The sequence below is a fragment of the Clarias gariepinus genome, chromosome 20 (assembly GCF_024256425.1).
Source record: "Clarias gariepinus isolate MV-2021 ecotype Netherlands chromosome 20, CGAR_prim_01v2, whole genome shotgun sequence".
NCBI lineage: Eukaryota > Metazoa > Chordata > Actinopteri > Siluriformes > Clariidae > Clarias > Clarias gariepinus.
The window spans coordinates 25,970,823-25,998,055 of record NC_071119.1 but is presented as its reverse complement, the minus strand read 5'-3'; the positions used below and the strand labels follow the sequence as shown (position 1 = coordinate 25,998,055).

The 27,233-nt window shown below is 39.3% G+C and overlaps 1 protein-coding gene across 2 annotated transcripts; it reads left to right on the top strand.

The window, feature by feature from the left end:
- Nucleotides 1–456: 456 nt before the first annotated feature.
- On the top strand, nucleotides 457–19,742 carry si:dkey-162b23.4 (sodium/hydrogen exchanger 9B2). Of its 2 annotated transcripts, none has more exons than XM_053479564.1 (14): nucleotides 457–483; nucleotides 1,657–1,722; nucleotides 2,286–2,475; nucleotides 2,987–3,173; nucleotides 4,772–4,942; nucleotides 5,064–5,206; nucleotides 5,439–5,566; nucleotides 5,729–5,904; nucleotides 16,993–17,099; nucleotides 17,230–17,379; nucleotides 17,721–17,829; nucleotides 17,965–18,101; nucleotides 18,667–18,850; nucleotides 19,063–19,742. In XM_053479564.1, exons 3-14 carry the CDS (start codon nucleotides 2,398–2,400, stop codon nucleotides 19,122–19,124), a joined length of 1,632 nt encoding a protein of 543 aa, XP_053335539.1. In that variant the 5' UTR covers nucleotides 457–483; nucleotides 1,657–1,722; nucleotides 2,286–2,397; the 3' UTR covers nucleotides 19,125–19,742. The 2 variants fall into 2 exon arrangements, with proteins under 2 accessions (XP_053335539.1, XP_053335538.1); XM_053479563.1 differs by lacking the exon at nucleotides 457–483 and adding an exon at nucleotides 508–562.
- Nucleotides 19,743–27,233: the final 7,491 nt, after the last annotated feature.

The window sequence follows — 27,233 nt, the reverse complement described above, 5'->3', positions numbered from 1 at the left end:
ATGATTGTTTGAAACTGTGAAATTTACTCTATTATGTATGAGTAAAATGTATTAAATATGACTGTTAAATATCACTTTTTTAAAGCATGTCATTGCAAATAATTAAGAATAATCAAAGGTAATGAAAACGTCTCTCTGTTATAAAGTGATAAACCTTTGTTTGATGAAGATGGTGTTTTTAATCAATTTTAAACACTAAAATGTTATTAGTCTCATTGTTTATTTTGTCATGGTCAGTAAAGCCGTTAGTGAACTCCGTGCAGTTTTCAGTCAGCCACCCATTTTAGCTTATTCGCGTTACTTGTGACTGATTCTATCCCAAACTGCTCCTTATACTCTATGTAGTGCACTGAGTAGGGTGTAAATGCCAGGACACTGCAGCCTGTAGAGTGCGCGCACAGAGAGAGTGAGAAAGTGTTTGGGATCGAGCCTAAAATTACGGCGCAGCATCAGAGGAAGAAGAAAAGGCGAATTCTGCTGAAAGTGAGTAACCATGACAACAGCGTTACATTATAACGCGTATGATGCGAGTGAGCCGAAAAGGAGACGAACATACTGACGTGTACAGTACAAATCTCTATCTGTTTCTCTATCTGTTTCTCTATCTGTTATTGTTGTTGCTGGTCTTTCGTTTTTTTTTAATTATTATAATTATTTATTATTGCAGATTTAATCTGGCTACTTCACTGTGTGTGTGTGTGTGTGTGTGTGTGTGTGTGTGTAATATTATTTACATGTGTAGTCCATTGTTTTAGTCCATGAGGTGCTAATGTAACATATGCTGAGTTAATTGTCTGGATTAATTCGGATTAACTCTTCAGTTTAATCTGCTGCCTCCGTTTAAGCCTCACTTCACATCAAAACACCAAAAGCTTTAAATATATTTTTTTTATATTTATTTGATTTAATCCCTGAAAATGTGAGATTTATGCAAACAGCCAGTTAGGGTATCGGTACTGATTTTATTAATTTATTTATTATGTAATACACATAATAATACAGACCAAAAAAAGCTACTTTTTAAGTTTATGCGACATGGAATTGACTGATCTCACTTCCCTTAACATTTTAAGTTGTCGTTTTGGAGAGAGAATTTTATGAGAGCCCCAAAAATGGCCATTTTTTTATTCATATTTCTTTATGTATTGATACTAAAACTGTGTAAGTCCTTTAAAGTATTTGACCTGTAAACATTGTTGCTTTTTTTTTTATTATTCTTAAAAAGCAAGAAATCTGTAGTGTCCATAATGATGTCAAATTCATGTGCAGTGGATTTGCAGTTTAGAATAATACACTTTTTCACGTTTATGGCTTTTGATGTGAAATCTAAATCCAGGTTTCATCTGAATGACAATTAGGATCATTAAAAAGATTATATTTAAAAGAGGTTACAGACACTACAGACATAAAAGGGCATGAAATTGTATTTGTGTTTCCTTTTTATTTGATAAAAATATAAATGTTCAATACAATATTACCAATTTCCAACACTATAATCATATTTTTGCACATAGAAACAACCTGTGTTTCTATGTATATACTAAATCCTTACACACACATGAAGCTTTATATTAAACAAAGCAGAATGGGGCTTGAATAATATTTTTCTGTGATTGTTAGGTTTAAAAAAAGTGTCTGATTTATTTATTTTTTTAGGATGAATTAAAAGAAGAAGAATTATCCGTTCGCTGCACTTCGTGTACCAGCCAGGTCCCGAATCGGGTAAGATATAGACAAATACACACTCTGTTTTTTATTAGCTAAGAGTGTGTAATTAAGCTTTCGCCCACGTGATCTGTGTCGCGTAGAATAAAAGAACCAGTTACCAATATGTATAATATGTATAATATATGTAAGTCATAGAGAGACGCGGAGGCAGACAGACGATAGGTAACACATTTGCATTTTTCAATTTTACAAAATGGTTCCAACAGACACACAAGCTATTGGCATGCACAGTATCTTTATCTGGATACAAGATATAGGAAGTGTTACCACATGCACCTCAATTTACCCAGAATTGTTGTGAGATATGTCTTTGAACCTAAAGTTATATAGTTATACAGCATTACCTTTGACTGTTACCAGGCAGAGACTTCCTTGATAAAAGTCTTCTTTTCTAGTAAACTGCATTATGTCAGTAATTTATGTTATACATCCACCTTACACGTGGCTGTAAAAGAACTGCTACTATATACAGAATTGTTAGAGCTGCTGTTATAGACTATTAAACAACACCTAATGAATCATAATTTGAATTTCAACATACCATATTTTGTCCTCAGTGGTGTGTCATAGGCTGCCGGTAGGTCCGCCTCGTTAGTGAGCAGGAAGTGGAGGGTGAACTTCCTCAATGGTCAGAGCACTAGGTCAGTGATGAAGTGATCTCACTGTATTATGGATCATGCTAAGCTTCAACCTGATTCGTCCCACTCGGTGGAGGACGAAGCTCGTGTGGTGGGAAACCATGCAGAGGTACATCATGGGTTATTAATGCATGAAAAAAATAATCATTTTGCATTATTATTAGTAGCATTATCACTTTCTGATATTTTTTTATTACATATTGTATTTACAGTATACACACTTATACACTTAAAGACCTTGGCGTATATAATATACTGTATTGTAATATCATTATTTATAAGTATAAAAAATACAGTATTATGTTCCACATTCTTCTCTTTATATATTTGTACTTTGTTGTTACATGAGTAAGTCTTATGACATGTAATGTGTGTGCCTATATATTAATATAGACACACACACATTTATGAATGTGTATATGTGTGTGTGCGTGTGTGTGTGTGTGTGTGTGCATAAAAGAGAGAGTGTGTGAGACAAACCCTGCAAAACAAACAGGAACTTGCACTCTGATATGTACTTTATTCTAATATTTCTTATCTGTTGTCATGACACACACACACACACACACAGTAAGGTGTTCAGCACAGGTTTACGATTAGGTTTCAATTCATATTCCCAGCACTGTTCAGATAATCAGACGTTCCAGGCGTTGATGATTGAGGACACGGGAGAGGCCGAGGTGCAGAGAGCCGTACACTCGATAGACGCCTTCACCAACACGGAGCAAAAGCAACGATGCTGTTTGTGGCTGAGGAAGCGATGTCCATGTCCTCCCCGCGGCCTACTCGCATCATGTATTACCAAAGGTGAAGAGGACAAAGTGGCATACCAATGAATTATGAATAACTTCAAGTGACAAACAAATGAATGACGGTCCCACTCTCTCACCCCTAGATTCTATTTATTTTTAGTAATTTAAAGAAGTCACACTTAAGTATGCACTTACGGAAAATATTCATGAATAAATCAAGTAAATGTTAAATAGTGGATGAAACCAGGAATCAGATGAACAACCCAATAGCAAGACCAGGTTGTGACAAGAAAACAAGTGATGTAGACTACAAAGCAGAAAGTGAGACAACTGAAGTAAAACATGTGCAGGTGCCTTTTGGTGGTCTGGTAAATTATAAACAGTTGTATAGTATAAAATTCCAAATAAACATTTGGAAGTAATATTCAAATAATTCTAATAAACTACCAATACAGTCCAAGAACATCTCTACATCCCACACATGAGTACACCTGTCACATTTCAGCAACCACTTTATTTTATGTTTTCAAGGGACAACATTATAGAAATGAAAAATTAAATATACGTTAGAGTAGTGAAGTATAGTGTCAATGTACAGCTCGTTTAGCAGTACAGATTTCCTGCCCTCCAACAATAACTCAACATGCAGACTTTATTGTATAAATAACTGCCAATGAAAATGAGTCTACCCTAAGTGAACATGTCAAAACTATGTCTGAAGTGTCAGTATTTTGCATAAACACCGTTGTTATCTATCATGGACTTAATCCTCCTGGGCCTGAAATTAACCAGAGCTGCACATGTTGTTGCTGGGATTCTTTTCCACTTCTCCATAATGATATCACAGAGCTGCTGGATGTTACACACATGGCTCTTTGCCACCTTCTGCTTGAGGATGGCCCACCTGTGCTCAATAGGGTTCAGGTCTAGAGACATACTCAGCCACTGATAAACACATGAACATGATAAATAAGTCATGTGACTTTGCATGGTTAAAGGCGTATAGCTGTTATAATTTAGGGTGTACTTCACGATTCCTGCGTCAAGTCTGTGTGCATAAAGTTTTCATGTTCTCCCTGTGCTTGGTGGGTTTTCCACCAGGCAGGTTAGGTTAATTGGCGTTCCCAAATTACCTGTAGTGTGTGAATGATCATGTGAGTGTTGACCGGAGGTCCTACCACAGTTGTACAAATGGAAATAAATACAATAATCACCATTGGCCTCTACGGTCCCTAGCTGGACTACAGAGGTTCCTTAATGGATGGATGGAGTAGTGCTAATATCATCTAACTTAACTAGCTGGTTACCACATTTCTAGTAAACGAGCTCACTTAAGTGCAACAATTCCATATTAGGGTCTCTTTATCAATGATTTATTTTACAACAGCCAAAATTTGTCAGAAAATATTTACCCATCACCATTATAACCATCCTCTGTTCACTGCAAACAGCAGCCAAGTTTTCTTACTGACCATTTATAACTTAACATAACTTAACATATATAAATAAATGACTTTAGTTGGATCTGGCTCTTACAGTATGTCATCTAATTTGCATATCAAATTGTGGTTGGTTGAATTTTGATTAGTGACATCACACTCTGAGCTCTTCCATAATGTTGCTTAATCAGAGTGTTTGTTTGTGTGTGTAAAGCATCCATGGCTGCAGTGTTATATGGAGTGGTTTGGTCCATCACTGAGCACGAATGTCTTCCTGGAGGAAACCTCTTCGGCATCATCACCGTGTTAATCTGCTCTCTGATTGGAGGGAAGCTGGTGGGATTTGTCAGATTACCCCGGCTCCCACCCCTCCCCCCTCTCCTGGGTAGAATGCCTTCTTTTATTCTCAGCAATATTTTTTTCCCAAACCAAATTAAGAAAAGTGTAACTGATATCCCAGTTGGTAGTAAACATTTTACTTTGTGTATGTGTGTGTGCGTGGTCAGGTATGTTGGTAGCAGGTCTCCTTCTCAGGAACATCCCCGTGGTAACAGAGGCTGTTTACATTAACTTTAAATGGTCTACTTCACTCAGAAACATCGCCCTTGCTGTTATTTTGACCCGAGCTGGCCTGGGATTGGATGCCTCGGTATGTCAAATATTTCCTTGCTCCGCCCACATACTGCCAGGACAAGAGTTCATGTTGTGTTTGTATGTGTAGTTTGTTTTTTTATAGTTACATTTGAATGTTCTACATAAGCAGAGAGAAAAAAAGCAGATTCTGTAAGTTAATACAGTTGAAAAATGAATTTAAGCAACTAAGTACAGTGTGTTTGTGGTTAGGTTACCAAAAGTAAGATTTCATGCGTTGTTGATTTCAGGCCCTGAAAAAGCTGAAGGCGGTGTGTGTCCGTGTAGCTGTGGGTCCATGTCTAATTGAAGCCTCAACTGTGGCTCTGCTGTCGCACTTCCTCATGGGACTTCCATGGATTTGGGGCTTTATTCTGGGGTTCGCCTGCTTATATTAACCTCTCATTACATGCACAGTTTACATTTAATTACAGGTGCAACTTAAAAAAAAATGTTAATATACAATTATAACAGATCTAAACAGCGAGCCATACCTAAGCAATTTGTCTAAGGGTTGTTTAAGTGTGTGTGTTGTGTTTAGGTTTGTTTTGGGTGCCGTGTCTCCTGCTGTCGTGGTCCCGTCCATGCTGCTGCTGCAGAAAGATGGCTACGGGGTAGAACAGGGCGTGCCTACGTTGTTAATGGCTGCTGGAAGCTTTGATGATGTTCTCGCCATCACAGGGTTCACCACCTGCCTCGGCATCGCTTTCGCCACTGGTAACTGATTGTCATTAAAGTAGATTGTATTAGATCTGGTTCAACTGCATATGCAGTGGTTGAGAGATGTTAAGAATATAACATGTTACAAAACATATATGTATATATTGAATCAATTATGGATATAATGGATATGGATATAAATATAGGTAGTAAAGGCAGCAGTTAAAGAAAGGGGTACAAAAGATGTACAGAAGATGCATAGTGGGTAAGCAGTGGAGAAACAGTGAGATGTGGACTGATTGGAACTTTAAACTTTGCTTATATACTGTACATACGATATATGCTTTAGAGTGGCTCCACTGATGTGAATAAGAGCATGAGTGTGTTTTCCAGCACATCTGAAGTCAAGAATTACTTTAGCCGTTTTCCAGGTTATTCCTCACACCATGCCACTAGGTGCAGGATAGATGTTATCCCTATAAGCTTGTTTTATTGTTGCTTCTGATCAGGCCTATCACCTGTCTAAAAGCATGATAATACTATTGGCATGCACAGGTAAAGAGTCATGGGTGAAGAGGGAATATAAGGACAATACACATCCCCGTGGAGCTTCAGTGTTCAGGAAGAGACCGGAGGGGAGGTGAGGTTCTGCAGTCTGACAGACTAGAGGTCTGACTGGTCCACTACTAAAAAGTACCGCTGCCAAGTTGTTTAAGCTTTAAGATTTGCCTGGACGTGCTGACTGTATTGAATGCTGAACTTAAAAAAAAAAAGGCATTATTACATAAGGTGGAGTTGTTTTAGTTTGTCAGAAAAAAATGGAGTGCTGTGATGATGGCGTTCTCAGGTGACCTGTTGGGGTGGCAAGAAAAGTGGTGTCGATCCAGGGGGGTGGGCGGGGAGGGGGGGGGCTGTCAAGCAGGCTTTGAGGTGAGTAAGAACCAGCCTTTCAAAACATTTTGCTTTGAAAATGGTGATTGTGACAGATCAAAGAGACAGGTTAAAGGTTTCTGTGAAACATTTACATTTACATACATTTAAAGAGCAACTTACTGAAGTGCTTTGAAGTGCTACACTAGTTGCTATGTTACTAACAGTGGTACTTGTTTGGAGTAGAAGGCAGACTTCTCTTTTGGGAAATGAGGCTTTTTGTTGGGAAATGTTATAATTGTTTCCTGAATGGCAACAATAGTAGATGCTGTGCACCATGTTTTATTTACATAACTGCATACACCTGCTGTTTTTATCAGCAGTGAAAATGGCGCTCCCATTGAGGTCCAGCATACTGTTGATGGGATGAAGGTGTTGAGACAAGTTTCCTAGAAAACCATATTATTACAGTCCATGGTCAGTCTCTATATAGGAGTCAAAATTTGAAACTTGTCCAGTTTCCGGGGGACTGCAACACTGCCAAGAAAAACACTCAAAACCACTGAAAGGTGTGGATTTACCCTTAGCTGAGACTGTCCCCTCCATAGTTTTCTCATCTCTGTTTACAGTGTTCACACCAGCCCTGAACTATCATTGAGCCTCAGTTTTATGACCCTTGGTGGTCTAGGGGTCGCACACTTAAATTTGTTAGACATTGGCTAGTTGAATTCCCAGCACAGGTTGAAACCAAAGTGATGACAAACTAGACAATTTATTAGCAATGGGTATTTATTTACATAAAGTGCAAGAAGTGATACCAAGTGAAATATTTACAAGTCAAACCAGTTGTTTAAAGTCAGGTACTAATTGGAAGACTGGCAATGGGTGCTGCTGAAAATAAACCAAAATCCAGTCTAGCTAAATCACAATCCCCCCCATCTAGTCTCCTCAAAAAATAAAAAAAAGGCAAGAAAAAAAAAGAATAAATAAATCTGATGAGCGCAAAACATGACTCTAACTTCTGAAATGGCTTCTTAAAAGCCAGCTGGAGGATGGGGATTGGTCGAAGTACTGAGATGTGCTGCAGCCAATCAGATAAATTCCAAGATGGCGCCGGTGAGGTCGGCTGCCGTCACGACTGCTCCGACCACCTTTTCTTTGTTTTTGTTCTTTAAGTTAGTTTACAGCGTTTTAAAACTGGCAAAATTACCACCATGGGGTACATTAGTTATGATAGAGACACTCTTGTTTTTATTGGTATACAATGTACTCACAATTCGACGTTTTTAACTCCGGATCCGAGCTGGCCGAGTGAGATCCTGAGGGACAACAAAGGACGCGACGCGAAGCGGCGGCCCCGAGGGAAACGAGCCGGCGTCAGGAACAGGCTGAGAGCACGTGCACACCGCACACCGCTGCCTAGCATCCTGCTCGCCAATGTCCAGTCACTGGAAAACAAGCTCGATGACCTCAGGGCCAGGATAAAGTTCCAGAGAGACATTCGGGACTGCAATCTCCTCTGCTTCACCGAGACATGGCTGAACCCAGCGGTGCCGGACCACGCCATCCAGCCGGCCGAGTTCTTCTCGGTTCATCGCATGGACAGCACGCGGGACTCGGGGAAGTCAAGGGGAGGCGGCGTGTGTTTAATGGTGAACAGCAGCTGGTGCAACAGCGCGAGCGTTGTTCCTCTCACACGCTCCTGCACACCAAACCTGGAACTACTGTCCATCATGTGTCGTCCTTTTTACCTTCCTCGGGAGTTTACATCGGTCATAATCAGCGCTGTTTATATTCCACCACAAGCGGACACGGACACTGCCTTATGCGAGCTGCATGAGGCACTCACACAGCAACAAACACAACACCGGGACGCTGCGCTTATTGTGGCGGGGGACTTTAATAGTGCCAACCTCAAACGTGCAGCGCCAAACTTTTATCAGCACATCACCTGCCCCACCAGGGGCGAAAGGACACTGGATCATTGCTACACCACAGTCAAGGACGGTTACAAGGCACAATCTTGTCCACCGTTTGGTAAATCCGACCATGCCGCCATCTTCCTCATGCCAAAATACAAACAAAGGCTGAAACAGGAAGTTCCGGTTCAGAGGGAGGTCGCGCGCTGGACGGACCAATCGGTGGCCGCGTTACAGGACGCACTCGATGACGCAGACTGGGACATGTTCAGAAACAGCTCCGATGGTGACGTCAGCGTGTTTACGGAAGCGGTTGTGGGATTCATCGGGAAATTAGCGGACGATACCGTAGAAAAAAAGACTATTAAAACGTTTCCCAACCAGAAGCCGTGGGTGGATAAAACCATCCGCGACGCTCTGAGATCTCGCACCGCTGCCTACAACACGGGACTCGCGTCGGGGGACATGGAACCGTACAAGGCTGCGTCATACAGCGTCCGGAAGGCGGTGAAAGAGGCAAAGCAGCGCTACGGGAGGAAACTAGAGTCACATCTCCAACAGAGTGACTCTAGGAGCCTGTGGCAGGGACTAAGGACAATAACGGATTATAAAGCACCAACATCCGGTATGATAAACGCAGACGTGTCTCTGGCAGACGAGCTGAACACTTTCTATGCTCGCTTCGAGGCTGCAGCTAAGGACGCTAGCGATGCTAATGCTAGCGGCGCTAACGGCTGCAGACAGGAAGTCACTGCCAGCACCGGAAGCGCGTTCATCATCACCGAGCATGACGTGAGGGGAGCCTTCAAGAGAGTGAACACCAGGAAAGCAGCAGGACCAGACGGAATCTCAGGCCGTATTCTCAGAGCCTGCGCTGACCAGCTAGCACCTGTGTTCACTGAGATATTTAACATCTCTTTATCTCAGTCGGTGATCCCCACATGCTTCAAAGAGTCCATCATTGTTCCTGTCCCAAAGGAACCTCATCCTGCTTCCCTCAATGATTATCGCCCTGTAGCCCTCACTTCAGTAGTGATGAAGTGCTTTGAACGCCTGGTCAGAGACTTCATCATCTCTTCACTACCAGACACACTCGACCCACTACAGTTTGCTTATCGTCCAAACCGTTCCACGGACGATGCAATCTCTCATCTCCTCCATACATCTCTCACTCACCTGGACACTCGGAGGGGGAATTATGTGAAAATGCTCTTCATCGACTACAGTTCTGCATTTAATACCATAATTCCCTCCACACTTACCACCAAGCTGGAGCACCTGGGACTCAGCTCATCTATGTGTCAGTGGATCTCCAACTTCCTAACTGGCAGACCACAGGCAGTAAGGATGGGCGGACATGTCTCAGCCTCCCTCACTCTCAGTACTGGAGCCCCCCAGGGTTGTGTTCTGAGCCCCCTGCTGTACTCTCTGTACACCCACGACTGCGTGGCCACTACCAGCTCCACCACCATCATCAAGTTTGCTGACGACACTGTTGTGGTGGGCCTGATCACGAACAACGATGAGACGGCCTACCTGGAGGAGGTTGGAAATCTGGAGAACTGGTGCCAGAGAAACAATCTCCTCCTGAACGTCAGTAAAACAAAGGAGCTGATAGTGGACTTTAGTACAAAGCAGGTGAGGAACTACCAGACCCCCGTCATCAACAGGAGCCCAGTGGAGAGAGTGGACAGCTTCAGATACCTCGGTGTTTACATCACGCAGGACCTGGCATGGTCCTGTCACATCAACACCGTGGTAAAAAAGGCCCGGCAGCGTCTCTACCACCTCAGACGCTTGAGAGACTTTAGACTGCCCTCCAAGGTGCTCAGGAATTTCTACTCCTGCACCATCGAGAGCATCCTGACGGGAAATATCACGACCTGGTTCGGGAACAGCACCATGCAGGACAGACGAGCTCTACAGAGGGTGGTGCGATCAGCTGAGCGCATCATCCGCATCGAGCTCCCTGACCTGCAATCGATTTACAGCAAGCGGTGCTTGACCAAGGCCAGGAAGATCGTGAAGGACCTCAGCCACCCCAATAACGGACTGTTTACTCTGTTGCGGTCTGGGAAGCGATTCCGCTCCTTGAAGGCCAACACAGAGAGACTGAGGAGGAGCTTCTTCCCGCAGGCGATAAGGTCTCTCAACCACAACCACACCACTATGCAGAACTACACAATATTTTCATAATTGGTCAAATCTATCAATCTTCTTACATCCATGAACACTATGGACAATTACACGCTCACCTTCCTTCATATATACACTACATGTCGTACGTTACATCCTGGACCATTGCACAAAGTCACTTTAATAACTTTGCACACCTACCTTCACAACTACACTACATTTTACAGTTTTACGTTTACATCCTGGACCAGTGCACAAAGACACTTTAATAACCTCTGCACTAAGACACTTTGCTCTATGCATATTTGCACACACCGTACAGTATATTTCAATTTGCACAGTATATTTCTATTTTGTACATCATATTTCCATTTTTATTTTTAGTACTATTTTTTCCTAGCACATTTCTATTTTTATTTTTAGTTCTATTTTTCCTAGTTTAATTTAATTTTTTAATTTAATTTCTATCGTATTTCTTTTATTCATATTTATTTCTTATTTGTAAAATTTAACTCTCTTTTAGGGCCAATGGCAGTCGTATAATGCATTTCACTACATTTCGTACTGTGTATGTTTGTGTATGTGACAAATAAAATTTTAATTGAATTGAAAAGAGTGGAATGACGGGATTGGGTGCAGCACTAAGATATAGAGCAGCCAATCAGAAGCACTGGATGGAACCACTATGAAACCTGAAAAAAGTAAAAAGGGCAACAGACAAGAAAAACAACTACACAATAATGTTCTGGAACGTAACACCCCCTTTCTTAAGAACAAACATTTTAAAACATGTTTGTTAAACAAAACAAAATCAAGATAACATGAAACAATAATGAACACAATTTCATTCACATAAGTAAGAGGGGAAAAAAAAAACTTACATGTCGGATCGAGACAAGGTGTCAGCTACAATGTTGTCCGTCCCTTTCTTATGTTTGATGTCTAGATTATAATTTGGTACAATCAGAGACCAGCGCATCAGCCTCTGGTTCTGAGTATACATTCTTAACAGAAAAACAAGTGGGTTATGGTCAGTATAGACGCCAACAGGGAGCAAACTAGAACACACATACACTTCGAAATGTTGGAGTGCCATAAGTAATGCAAGAGCCTCTTTTTCGATAGTGGAGTAATTAAATTGGTGTTTAGTAAATTTGCGGGAAAAAATTGCAAATCGGGTGGTCAATTCCATCTGCATCCTCCTGCAATAGGACTGCCCCAGCCCCCACAGCACTAGCATCAACCTCCAACTTAAATGGGCAATCAAAATTTGGTGGTGCAAGTACTGGAGCACTTCACAGCAGTGCTTTCACACTGTTGAATGCATGTTGGCATTCCAAAGACCACTTAAACTGTTGCGAGGGGCTTAACAAACTTGTAAGAGGACTTACAACGCTGCAGAAGTTTTTACAAAACCCACGTTAATTGACGCCGGGTAGTAGGAACAGGAAAATTTGAAATGGCTGAAACTTTAGCAACAACTGGACGGACTTGTTGACGTAATGGTTGCCTTAGCAAAATCACATTTCGCAAGGTTTAACGTTAAATTGGCTTTTGACACCCTGGCATACCCGACAGTACAGTAACGACCAAGCGCTGAAACGTTGCAGGCGCATTGTCGAGCCCAAAAGCCATAACTTGGTACTGCATAAAGTGATCTGGGGTAATAAATGCAGATATGTCAGAGGCACGAGGTGTCAAACTTGCCAATAACCTTTTAACAAGCCAATTTAGTTACAAACTGAGCGGCACCTAAATTGTCAATACAATTGTCCATCCGCAGTAACGGGTCATTATCAGGCACTGTCACAGCATTGACCTAACGGTAATCAGTGCAAACTGATTGGGAACAAGTAAGCAAGGCGAGCTCCATGGGCTGCAACTTTGTATGACTCAATAATGTAGGCAACTCTAGTAATTTCTCTGAATTGGGCAATAAAGCACATTGTTGCGGAGCATTCCGCAAGATTAAACCTTCCTTGGCAGTCTCCAACCCCCCAGTGACAAGCGCAACGCGGGCAACAGCAGGTTCCACTGTCATTTCCTCATGTTCAGGGTGAGACTGCCGTGGGTGGTAGGCTTTTAACATATTAATATGGCAAATCCTCATTTTTCACGTCTCTTAGATGTACGAATACCATAAATCGGTGTTACTCAATTTTTCCTCAATTGTATATGGACCAGCAAATCTCGCAAACAAAGCGGACCCAACAATAGGTAACAAAACTAATACCTGGTCTCCGGTTTTAAACTCACGAACAATTGCCTTCTTGTCATATCTCTGTTTAATGGTCTTTTGAGCAGAGGTCAATGTTTGACGAGCCATGGAGCAAGCCTTACACGCCCGCTCCCGAAACCTGCTGACATACTGCAGCACATTCGTTTTGCTCTCTGACTACGAAGTCAGAATGTTCTCCTTTAACACCTTTAGCAGGCCAAGTACAGAATGTTCGTACACAAGCTCAGCTGGACTGAAACCAATTGACTCCTGTACTGCCTCTCGTACAGCAAACAGCATAAGAGGAACCCCTTTATCCCAATCCCTGCCCGTATCTAGGCAATATTTGTGTAACATAGACTTTAACTTCTGGTGGAATCGCTCAAGTGCTCCCTGGCTTTCAGGATGGTAGGCGCTAGAAACATTGTGTTGGATTGCAAGAAACTTTTACACCTGATTAAACACTCTCGAAATAAAATTCATCCCCTGATTACTCTGGGTGACCTTAGGACCGAATATTGCAAAATACTTCATAAGGGCTTTAATGATTGTAGATGCAGTTATCTTACGAAGCGGAGCAGATTTAGAAAAACGAGTAGTAGCACATATGATAGTTAAAAGGAACTGATTACTGGCTTTCGATCTTGGCAATGGGCCAACACAGTCAATAATTACACGTTAAAATGGTTCATGTACAATAGGTATTGGAGTAAGGGGAGCATTTGGGATTATCTAATTTGGTTTACCACTGTACTGGCATGTCTGACCTGTCTGGCAGTATCTACCAACATCTCGTTTCAAACCAGGCCAAAAAAAATGTCTCAGAATTCTGTGATAAGTTTTGGTAATTCCTAGGTGACCGGACAGTATGCAGTGGTCATGCGCAAGTGGCAATACATGAGGTCGGTATACAGAAGGAATGACCACCTGGTACATGGTATTCCAGTCAGCTCTGTTCACGTGTAGAACTCCACTTACAACAAATCATCAACAAAATAACCTGTGGGTTGCTGTTTAAACTGTTCCTTTGAAAGTACCGCATCAAAACACCTTTTTAACGTTTCATCCTTACCCTGTGCAATAATTACCTGCTTACGGGTCATGTTTGGATTAAGCTTCTGAAATTTATCTTTATCTGTTTCAAGAACACAAGGTTCTTCCACACTCTTAGTTCTAAGTAACAAGGGTTTGTCAGTATGCATAAATGTGTTCTCAAGAGTAAACTTCTCATTATCCAGCTGCTTAGCCTGAGAATGAGTCTCAAAACATGCAGGAAAAGTGTCAGGATAAGTGGTGGACAACTCATCATCTACAGTGGGCCCGGGTTTCTAGTCAAAAACCTCTAATAATGGCATTACTTTACCCCCAGCAATATCATTCCTGAGAATAAGTAACACACCTTTAACTGGCAAGTCTGGAAGCACAGCTATTGACACCACACTATTTACAAGCTCACACTTTAAGTGGATTTTATGTACAAGGGCTTTAACAATGCCCATCTCAATGCCCTGCATAAGAATACTTGTACCACACGAAGTCTGTTTATCCAAAACAAGCACATTAGCGATCAGTACCGAGTGGGTGGCGCCCGTATCATGAGTATCTGGATTGGTTGCTGATCTATGGGGTTGCTGGTTGTACCCATTAAAAATTAATGGATGATAACTTGCATCGACTACCTGCTTTTCTGGATATAATGATATGTTCGAGACTGTTGTTTGAATTAGATGAACACTTGTGGGTCATGCATGTTTACTTTTAAGAGCACGACAGTCTGCAATCAAGTGACCAACTTTATGACAGTAGTAACATTCTCTCATCTCCCTTTCCCGCTCTGTCTTAGCCGGAGTACGGGGAGGAGAGAAATGAGCAGACGCATTGTTTTACCACTGTTTTAGGACGAGACGCAGTAAATGTTCCAGAGCGAACTACAGAGAACACAGGTTTATGCGTAAGCATAAACTCATCAGCATGTATAGCAGCTTGAGACGCAGAATTTACTTTTTGTTCATTTAGATGTACTACAATACGCCCAGGCAAGCAATTCTTGAATTCTCCTAGTAAAATAAGTTCACGTAACTCATCAAAATCCACTGTCTTAGTGGCAGTACACAATTTATCATCTAACAAGCTCTTCTCTTGACCAAACTCTACATAGGTCTGTTGCATACCCTTTTTATGGTTCCTAAAATGTTATCTATATGCTTCTGGCACTAGTTCATAACCCCTTAATATTGCAGACTTTACAGTATCATAATTTAAGCTTTCCTCAACTGACGAAACAAATCTCCTGGGCTTTGCCACACAGCTTAAACTGCAATAGCAAGGTCCATATTTCAGGTGGCCAATGGAGGGTCAATGCAATACGTTTGAATACTTGAAAGTATGAGTCAACTTCATCTTCACGAAAATTTGGAACAAGTGAAATATACTTACTTATGTCAGTATGGTGCGAGTGAGGCGAGGCAGCTGGCGCACTCACTGAAGCAGCTGTGGATGTACCTGTATCGGGGACAGGAGAAACCAGGCGTGTGGCTTTAGCAGCCTCTATGTCTAGCTGTCGCAGCTTGACCTGCTTATCAGCCTCTATCTCCAGTTGTCGAATCTTAAATCGCAGCTCCAACTCAGCTTGGTGGGCATGTGCTTTTTCCTGAGCCTCATACTGTAATTTGGCCAGATGTGACTTAAGTCTGCCATCTCCCATTGAACCAGTCGAGGCGGGTGATATGGGATCAAAGGGCGGTAACACCATCATCAAACATCCATTCATAATCGCACAGTCTTTCAGTCACACCGAGAGGATTCAGTTCTTCAGGAGTTGCACTCTCCACAGCAAAAATCCCCAACTCGACCAACTGATCATAAATAACTTGCCGGATTTCCCTTTTAAGATTTTGCTTGCTCACTATAACCTGAAAATGTTCAGCAATTTGAATTAACTCATCTTTGCGACATCAAGTTCCCCAAGGGTTGGGTTCTGAATAAACAAGTCCAAATTGAATGACCACATACCTGATTTAAAACCAATATACAAAACTAATTTGCCTTAAGCAATAGACAACATCCACTACAAATGAAATCACTTTGCCAAGCGTGCTGAGAACAACAATACCAATGTCCACAAACAAAAAACATCGGGACCTTTAAAATCCTGGATGAGCCCCCAAAAATGTTACGACACTTGGTTGTTTAGGGGTTACTTAAATTTGTTAGACATTGGCTAGTTGAATTCCCAGCACAGGTTGGAACCAAAGTGATGACAAACTAGATAATTTATTAGCAATGGGTGTTTATTTACATAGTGATACCAATTGAAATATTTACAAGTCAAACCAGTTGTTTAAAGTCAGGTACTAATTGAAAGACTGGCAATGGGTGCTGCTGAAAATAAACTAAAAACGCATTCTAAATCACAATCCCCCCCCCCCCCCCCCCATCTTGTCTCCTCTAAAAATAAAAAATAAGAAAAAAAAGAATAAATAAATCTGATGAGCCCAAAACACCCTAACTAGCTACACTATCTAAATCAAAAAGGGATACATAAGTTGGCACGCACCCTCTTACCTAGTGTATCTCTAGACAGCTGATTACCTACATTTTGACATGTATACCACGTGGCTTACTTCCCTAAACCAGTCTCTCAACTGCAAAGATTACCAACATATTGGCTGGGGAAAAACCAAAGTGTGGCCAAGACAACGTGAGTCTCAAGACGGACTCTACTTTCTGAAATGGCTTCTTAAAAGCCAGCTGGAGGATGGGGATTGGTCGAAGTACTGAGATGTGCTGCAGCCAATCAGAAGAGTGGAATGACGGGATTGGTTGCAGCACTGAGATTAGAAGCAGCAAGCACTGGATGGAACCACTAAGAAACCTGAAAAAAGCAAAAAGGGCAACAGACAAGAAAACAACTACACAATAATGTTCTGGAACGTAAGAAAAAAAAGATGTGGCTGATTCTAACTTTGGTTATAAGCCCAGTCTCTGTGCTGCCCCCTGCAGGTTCCACCTGGTTCAACATCTTCAGAGGGTTTTTAGAGGTTTTAGGAGGTGTAGTTGTGGGTGTGGCTCTCGGTTTCTTCCTCCGTTATTTTCCCAGCAAGGACCAGGTAAAGATTCCTAATTACTCTTCACATTGGCAAAATGACATCAGTCTAGAGAATAAATGTACTGTAATTAAATTTATTTGTACTTTAAATGTGTGATAATAATTGTGTGTTTATTGTGTGTGTTCTGTAGAAAGCTCTTGTGCTGAAGCGTTCCTTCCTGCTGCTCGGCCTTAGTGTGTTTGCTGTTTTCGGCTCCAATGTGGCTGGATTTCCAGGTTCGGGAGGACTCTGTACACTCGTCCTTGCGTTCCTCGCTGGAACTGGCTGGGAAAACAATAAGGCAGAATATTTTTCACTTATTTTGTTCTTTCTGCTTTCTTTTATTCTTTGGTCTATTATTGAATTACTAATTATCAATTCCCCAATTTCTGTCTTTTCTACTCTTTCTTTTAAGTTCTCTTTTACTTTTTTCTTTTCCTTTATTTCAGCCTTTTTTTTTCTTCCATAAATTACTTGTTTGTTTGTTTCACTTTTGCTGTGCTATTTTTTTTACTTCCATTTTCTTCTTTTATGCTATTTTTTTGTTCTCTTTGTATTTTATTTATTTATTTTATTTTTGTTCGTATTTATGTCTTGATTTCACTTTCTTTCCTCTTGTGTGTATGTGTGTGTGTTTTTCAGGCTCCTGTAGAGAAGGTTGTAGGTAAGGTATGGGACGTGTTTCAGCCTCTGTTGTTTGGGCTGATTGGAGCTGAAATCAGCATTCGTGCTCTAGAGCCCATCACTGTGGGTCAGTCTCCCTCTCTTTTATACACACACACACACACACACACACACACACACACACACACACACACACACACTTATCTGTTTAAGGAGTTGGATCTGTTTTGCATATGCACAACATCTGTGTGTGTGTTCTCAGCCCTGGGTCTTGCTGCCCTCAGCATTGCCCTGAGTGTAAGGATCTTCTTCACCTTCGTTATGGTCCTCTGTGCTGGATTTACTTTTAAAGAGAAGCTCTTCATCGCTCTGGCTTGGATGCCTAAAGCGACTGTTCAGGTCACCATCACTTAAACATGTTTATAATGTGACAAATTTATATCCCATGTGTCTTTTTTCTTTTGCATTTTTATATTTTATCCTTTGTTCTCACAGTTTTCTTTCTTCTGGATTTTGAATATTATTGGGAACATACAGTATATGCCAGCACTGTGGCTTAGTGGTTAGCACTGTTGCCTTGCACCTCCATTGTCCGGCTTTGATTCCCGGAGTTTGTGTGCAAGTCATGCAGATTAGACTAATAGACATTCCCAAACTTCCAGTAGTGTGTGAATGAATGTGTGAATTTAGACTGTAGGTCCTACCAGAGTTGTTAAAACAGGAATAAATACTATGGCCACCACTGGCCTCCAGTGTCCCTAGGTAGACTACAGAGGTTCAAAAATGGATGGATGGATGGTAGAGTACTCAGATATTCCCATATGACACAAGTAACTATTTTATTGGTGTAGTACGCTAAGAGAATATGTGCTAAGTCAGTGGTTTGTCCATTACTAACAAGAAAACAGGAAATTAAGATAAAGTGGAAACTGCAAGCTGATTGGCTGAGTGTCTCTTTTGGCAGGCTGCAATAGGCTCGACAGCTCTGGACATGGCACGTGTGAAGCAGCATAATGAATTTCAGCATTTTGGTATGGACGTGCTGAGTGTGGCTGTTCTCTCCATTCTCATCACTGCTCCACTTGGAGCGCTGATTATCGGTCTGTGTGGACCAGGCCTACTGAGAAGACCCAAGAACCCGGAGTGGGGTGAGACATCTCACACACACATGGAAGGTTGACTGAAAAAATGCATGAATGGATAGATAGATAGATAGATAGATAGATAGATAGATAGATAGATAGATAGATAGATAGATAGATAGATAGATAGATAGAGGGACAAACCAATAGGATTCTTAAATTTAACTCTATACAAATTTAACACTGTGTGTGTGTGTGTGTGTGTGTGTGTGTTTCAGCTGTGAGTCAGGGTACTCTGTCACCATCAGATGCTCGAATCACCTATGAGAGTGCAATCTAAGGCTTACTGAATTATCCAGAACAGACGGTCAGAAGAGCAGTGACTAAATCTCTATTTGACTTTGTGAATCTTCTGTGACTCTCCTGTGACTTCTCACTTTCTCTGCTGTGACTCATTTTAAAGTTCTCCTCTGTGACTCCCAACTGATACTCCACTGTGATTCTCTATCAAACACCATGGCTCTCATAAAGACCTTCCCAGGAAAGCCATACCAAAAACTTACCTCTGTACGTTCATTTAGAGTTACCAGCCTCAGAAATCACCAATTAACAAACAGCACTTCAGATTAGAGCTGTTGTGAAGCTTTACAGAGCATGATACATCTCAATATTAACTGGTCAAATTTGTGATTTTTTTATTTGTGTATTTTTGTATTTTGAATAAACACATTCATTATTGCTTTACAGTGTAAAAAGAGAGAATTAAAAATCAGGAACGGCCATGGAATTAGGAAGTGTTACTAACATCCCCGCCAACTTTTAAGGGGTAGTGTGTATATACAGTATATGTACAGTATATGAACTGGTTTGTTGTTACTCTTGATTATCTTAAGGCCTTTATAATTTTTATAATTAAGTGACTGAAAGAATGTAAAATAAAGGCATGAGAGAATGTGGAAAACTGTAGAAAGACACCTATTTACTTTGTATAAGTCAAAATACGACGGAATGCATTTTTGTATATTTTAGGAAATTGTTTAGTTCTCATTATAAAGTTTTTCCTGGTTTAAAAATATAATACCCTTATGGTAGATTTATTACATCTTGTGTATGGTTTATTTAGCAAAAAGTAATGGAATAGTGTTAATCAGTTTTTATTGGCCTACAATTATATTCAAGTGTGAAGTACTAAATACCCAGAAGGCCTCTGTTCAGGAGGCCTTGATCTGCTCGCTACAATAAAAGAGCAGGTGCCTGCACAACAAATTAGTGAAGTGAAAAATATACAGGTAGAAGGCAGGGATAAGAAACAAGGCAATAAGTAAAAATAATAATACTAGGAAAAATAATAATACTAATTATATTTACTCCTCTTTATTTTGTTTTATAGCTGTTTACTCATAACTAACGATAATTTAGCAGGAACGTATGCAAAGTATGACCCAAGAACAACTCGTACACACAGAGAGCAAGAAATAAGGAACTTAAGGCAGGCAGAACCTCATGGAAAAGTCCAAAAAAGTTATTTGCCAAAATAAGATCAACAGAGATGCTTAGGAAAAAGTTGAAAGAAATAACTTTCAGTTCCGTTTTTTGGACACAGAGCACAGATGGCCAGACTTCGTGTTTTAAAGCTAAAAAACAAAGGGATCAATAGTTAATAATTAAATCCATGACTATCCCTTACTACACTTTATATTATATTACATAACCAAAATTTATTAATAAAGATTGTAACTTTTTGAATATTAATTAAATAATTAATTAAACTATAATTACTAATCCATAATGTATATGTATATTATCAAACGTCAATGTTTAAAGTCACATGGGTTAATAATCAAATTATAATTTAAGAGGAATAGTATTATTTTATTAATCAAAATATTAATGATCAGTCTTTTAATTAAGGAAAATTATTATAATAATTATGCAATAATAACAATATTTAAAGTAATATAATCTAATGCAATCAACCTTTGACCCAATTTTGACCCTAACTGTACTTAGTCAGGGTGTACTTAGACCCTAATTATGAAGTCCAATAATTATTTATTATAATCTTCAGATCATAAAAAGAATAAAAAAATAAAGTATAATAAAAACTAAAAATTGCCCAATAAATTATTTCCATATCTTTAAGGAAAGTTATTGAATAAGAATAGGAAAGTAGGAATATGATTATTATGTATTTAAAAGCTAAAAACTTTCTCAGACGAAAACCCAATTCATCACCAGCAGTGGTCAGTAGTCTGGTTAGAAAACAGGAACAAACCAAACTTTTTCCAAAACAGGGAAGAATTAAAACAAGATTTTTAGGCCGACCCAGACATGAATAAATATGAGATGGGAGGGAAAAATTACGTAATGGGGAGGTGCCACATCAATCTGACCTGAGCAAAATTAGCTTACTTCTCATTAATATTAAGTAGTTTCTTGACATAAGGAGGAGCAAACAATGATGTAACTGCTAAGTAAGGGTATATAAACCATGTAAAATTGGGGAAGTGAGGGGAGATCTTGCGGAATTTCCTTGGGGCGTCTGTTGTCTTCTGGCTGGCCAGTCCAGTGCTGTCCGTTTACTTTTGGTTGCAATAAACTTTTTTGCTCTTTCAACACTTAAGTAGTTGTTGGGTTTGTGTTTAGAAAATTGGCATAGTTCACAAAAAAATTTGCCATGACAATGTACAATTTACAATTTCCTCAATACTATCCAAAATGATCATACATGAATAAATGGTGCATCCAGTAAAGTGTTTATATATAAAGTACATTTGCCTAGCTTTTCAGGAGTATTAGCTATCAAGCAGCACACACTGAGAAAAAAATAAGTATTTTTATTATCAGAAAATAATGATTTCAGTATAAAACTGCTAACTGCTATTAGTTATGCCAATTATCAAAAATATAGTATTGTTAGAAAACTGTAAGACACATTAATCTGCTGATTAAAATGTTTTTTTGTAATCATTTGTATACTAAACCTTTACAATATTCCTTTATGAATTTATCTCTAGATTTTGGTAATTCTGCTAATTCTTCTCGTTTACGATTGGCTTAAAAAAAACAAAACACTATTTTAAAAATTTCAAATCAACCTGTTATTTAAATGTTAAAGTTTAATTTAGTTCTAACAACAACAATAAGAATAGACTGCTTCTACACAACTCTCTTAACAGTTTATCATTAACCTTTATTTGTCCACTTAATCCTGGAACGATTGATGTAATGTTTGTGGACAGATCCATTTTGTTTACAGTTTTTATTAGTGTCTAGACTGCTTATTTAAATAAAACCAAATGCTTACCCATCAACCTCCTAATTTTACAAAGAAAGGATTCCAAATGATTGGGTTTATCAGGTTGCCTTTAATTTGGAATAGCCAGGTATTAATAATCAGATAGAATATTTAGCCTCTAAAAGGTTATCATACCTGCTTTATAAAATCATCACTGCCGCTCTTTGGTAACTAGGAAGCAGAATTTTAATGCCTTAAACCTATTTTGAAACCAGAGGCATAGTAATCAAAATTATCTCACAATGATGGATTTTCAAAGGAACTAAAGAGCATTGTTAAAAATCACAGAGAAGGTTTTACATGATGTAATAAGGACCAGTAATCAGTCAGAGCAAAAGAATTGCACACCTTACAAAAAAGCAATTTTAAATAAAATTTTCTTATCAAATTAAAAACATCACTGTTCTCCAGAGCTAAAATAATGCTGTTGAACTCAAATATATGAGTCCTGTTTTACATGTAAGAATAAGGGTTACTGGAGTTTGTGAACAGGGACAAATTCAGGCAAATTTTTTGGTCATGAACCAATTTGTTTGTACTTGGGAGCATGAATAAACTAATGATTTTGCATGAACTGTAAGCTATAATAAATGCCTAAATTGAAAAAAAAATATATCTATATATCTACCCTCACTTTATTCGTTGTATGCTCTCCAAAGGTCCCGAATCAACTTTACTTACAATCTTTTTCTGCCTGGGGTCATCCCTTTGTTTTACTTCAATTTTCCCTTTAAGTGAGTTTGCAAAGACAATACATTGCAATATTATTTTTTCAACTTTTTAGCACGATCAGAACCACAACATTCTGACTTTTTGCCTCCGTGCATGCGGAGGGTGCTGACTAAGAATTTAATTTGGAGGGCAGTTTGGGGCAATGAGTCCAAGCAAAACAGAAGAGAAACCTAGAGAAATAGAGCAGTATTTAAGATAATTTCAAAGAAAATTACAAAACATGGGCAAGAACAGTTTTATATAGTGAATTATAATAACCTACATTCTATAATGGCTATAAAATAGCTCCAAAATGTGTATTAAAGCTAATGTATATTCTAAATGCCTATTGTTATAGAAAATAGAAAGAAAACATAAGAAATATGTATTTATTTATAACTGTAGATTTAATTTAAAGATGGAAATTATAGTAATACCAACTGCATTAGATTTTGCTTTTTGCATTTAAAAAGTTCTACTAATTAATTAATAATTAATTAATTAATTTATTTATTTATTTTAATAAATGTTTTTATTTATTCATTTATCCAATCGTTCGCATTCTATACAGCTGTATCCTGTATACCGTACATTGTCATAGGAGGGGGAGGGGCAAGGGGGCTGGAGCCTATTTCAGGAGACTTTGGGGACAAGGTAAGGGTGCGAGGCCTCAATTCTAACCACTATGCCGCAATTCTTGTTTTATAATCTAAATTATTTATTAAAAATTATTTCTGAAATTTATGCACTTCTGTTAACCAATTTTTCACCACTATCTATTGTTAAAAGTGCTAATAAAATGCAAATTAATTGGGTTGAATTGAAACGACCCTCTTTCTCCTTACTTTCTCCTTATCACTGTGTCCAGAGGTCATTCCCAGCTCAACGTATTAGCTATGACATTAAAAAACTGACTTCAAAATTATTCTGGCAACGGCAAAGTTGTCTGTTACATTAAAATAATCTGCTTATTTCTGTAGTTTCGGATAATCTTGTCAATTGAATGTTAAATTTAACATGTAAAATTGCTATATGTAAAATTCCAGTCAATTTGAAATGAACTTATTAGGACGTTAATCATTTAGATGTTACGGTTCAATTTTGTTTTTCTTGTAGAATATGTTTCCACCTGGTTGCACCGTCCAAGCCACTGTGATATTCTCTGTCATTCCTTTGTCAACCAGCTTCTGCTTGATCTGAAGGTAAGAATCAGGATTTAATTACTCAAAGCAAAAAGAAAAGAAAACATGTCACAAAGAAGCCGTGTATTAATAATACATAGAATCACATTCTTGAGAATAACAGAAATCTGAGAATATTAGCAGTGAGAAATTCTAGCGCAAATATTTACAGTATCTGCAATTTGTCTAAAATTCAGAGATGTCCTGTGACCCACCTGATTTAAAATAAATGACTGCACAGCAGGATCAAACACACTTCCATAAGACTTTACCTGCAGTCTTATTATCTGACTCCTTGTTGGGAAATCTACAGGATGGAATACACACACACACACACACACACACACACAATTTATGTTCAGTTACAGATCTAATGAATGTCAGTTATTTTCCCACTTAAGGGACACACAATCATCTATAAAAATATATTAACAGTGACGTAGTAAATTATATTACCTTATTTCCAGAGACGTTTTATTTGTTAAGATTTTTTTAATGTTCATATTATGTATTAATGTTGACCTTTGCAACACAAACCTTTGCTTTAAACCCAAATACTCTCATTCACTTATGCTCTCATTTTCCCATGAATTTTACAATTGTCATTGTCGCAAAGCAGCTTTACAAAAATCAAAAAGAATTATGAAAGTTTGTATGGAATGTAAATGTGTATGAATCAAGATGATAAGATTGTCCCTGGTGAGCAAGCAGAAGGTGAACAGAACAGCCACAGTGGATGGAAAAGACTCCTTGAAATGGCAGTAGGAAGAAACCTTGAGAGGAACCAGACTCAACAGGGAACCCATCCTCATTTGGGTGATAATGAAATTAATATGTTTCAGCTTGCAACGTCTCTTTTTACCTAACTGATGCAGTAAGTTTATTCTTATTACTTAAACAACAATGTTAGAAGACATGCCCTGTGATTGTGGAAAAGATGATATTGTTTTTTTTTTCTCAAAAGGGTCAAACTATTAGCCTCATTAAGCAGAACAACTAAGTAGTTTGCTGAAATTATTGAAATTGGATTACAAACTTTTGAATGCATTTTTAAAAGCTGATATGATATTACAGAATACAATGACCATTTAAGACCCTTTTAAGGGTTATTTAAAGGGTAACTTTAATCTTTCTTTTAATTTAAGGTCTGACTCTAGAATCAACCCTGGCTGAACTGTGGGTAGGAAACGAGAGTGACTGGAGATTACTTAAATGCCTTATAAAAATACATGGTACAAAAAGGAGAGTAGATATCAAAGCTATATTTAATAATGAAAGTAAGGTCATTTCCATACACACACAATGTGATGAGACAGCTGTGTGTTCATGAGAAAACCATTTATTAGTGCGACTATCACAGCATGCGACTGTGAAGGTCATCTGCCCCAATGGTTATCGCTACTGGCTCACACCGTAAGTTTCTCACGTAGGCGGCCACCCCTTTCTGCAGGTGCGCGAAGGAGCTTGGGCACTGGCAACATTACTTCTTTCCTTCCTTTTTATTTGTCCTCCCTCCTTTTAACCCTTTATCCCTAAATATAAAAAATACCCGTTGTCTCCTAAGCTCTTGCCTCGTGTCTGTATGTTTGTGGTGCCACCCATGCACAAGAGTCAAACGCATTACACTGGTGGAGAATGCAAGCATGGGAGCACCTGGCATGGACCTTGGGTTGAGTCCCAAACCAGGGGTCCGTCATTGGAGCGTGCGGGAGAGAAACCATGTGCTCCATCCTGCCACTCTGCTCACCTCCTCCTTTCGCCAGCCGTGTGCCCACATGCCAGCTGGACACTGTGGTGGTACCCGTGCACAAGGATCGAACTCGATACAGTAACTCATCAGGAAGAAAGCTTCAAATACATAAGAGCATAATGATCTGACTTGTAGCCATGGGAAAAGGTCATTCCAGAGCGATGTGTGCAAGAAGGGAAGAGCATGAAGCGATGCACCCGTCATGCATAGTGTCCACTGTACAAGCCTCCAGAGACAGTGTTACTGTATGATTCGGGGCTGCTTCATTTGCTCAGGTCTAGACTTAGCAACGTTATGTGGCAATAAAATGAAGTCAGCTGATGACCTAAGTGTACAGTACTGAGAGGTTTTTCTTTATTGATGTCATTGGGATATTCCAGGAGAAATTTGCAAAAAAAAAAATAGATCAATTAGTTAAAAAGTTAAAAATTATTTAATTTGTGAGCACAAGGGACAGTTGCATGAGTCCTGACTTCAACCCCAGTAAAAGTCATTGGTATATGCTGAGGAAGGCTTTAAAGAGTACTTTGATCTTCCCATCAGATATAGAAGATGCCTGGATTTATTCCAGTCTGGGTGGAAATAAATGTCCAAACATTGCCTAAGATTGCCTAAACAATACCATGGCAAATGTGCACCATGATCTCCTGTTGTATTTTGTATTTGTTTGTTTCACAGAAATTAGTTTCAGAATAAAAAATACAAAACTCTGTAATAATAATTCATTAATAAATCATAAAACTATTTAATTGAGAATTTGGATCGGTTGTTACTGACTTGATATTAGAAGCAATAGTTAAGAAAACAGAGAACTCACTGGTGTGACAGTAGAAATAGTACAGGTAGCTGCATGGTATATCACTGAATTGATCATTAAGAACTATTGCACAGTTCTCATTGCCGTAATAATTATCAGGTTGTCCAGGAACCCATGGGAGGTTTGTAGCGTTGGTCCCATCTGTCCACTTCCAAGTGTCTCTGTATAACCCAATCCAAGTAAAAGGGGATGTAATCAACTGATTTAGCATCTGTTGATCTGAGCTGTTAAGAGAGCTGGCCAAGTCTGTGTGATGTTGTCGGCAGTAAGTCCGAGCATCAAGCCAGGACAACACAGGACTAGTGACGTTGATGAATTTGTCAGAGCCAGTAAACCTGGCTGTAAAAATAAAAGTCATGTCTTTACATAAAACATGATAAAAAAAAATAGAAAAATGCAAAAGAAAATACAAAAAAATACCAGCAATTAAACCAAACGTAAGCAAATCAATATCAGGTTATTGACTCACCATCATAGCATATGAAGGGTTTTAGCCATGAACATGGTACATCACACCACCGATTATTTGAACATATAACAACACATGATTCTTTTCCAGCATGATCATCAGGCTCTCCAGGCATCCAGTTGGTATAAGGTACACTTTTTAGTGGTAGCTCGCCTAACGACCAGCGCCAGCTATTGACATCATTCCACAATCCGACCCAGGCAGGTGGTGACAGACCTTTGCT

Excerpts from the sequence above, each read along its gene's own strand:
- si:dkey-162b23.4 (XM_053479564.1), top strand. The coding sequence starts at position 2,398 with ATGGATCATGCTAAGCTTCAACCTGATTCGTCCCACTCGGTGGAGGAC. Across the intron at positions 5,905-16,992 it reads CGGCATCGCTTTCGCCACTG|GTTCCACCTGGTTCAACATC; the intron begins GTAACTGATTGT and ends TGCCCCCTGCAG. Across the intron at positions 17,380-17,720 it reads CTGGCTGGGAAAACAATAAG|GCTCCTGTAGAGAAGGTTGT; the intron begins GCAGAATATTTT and ends TGTGTTTTTCAG.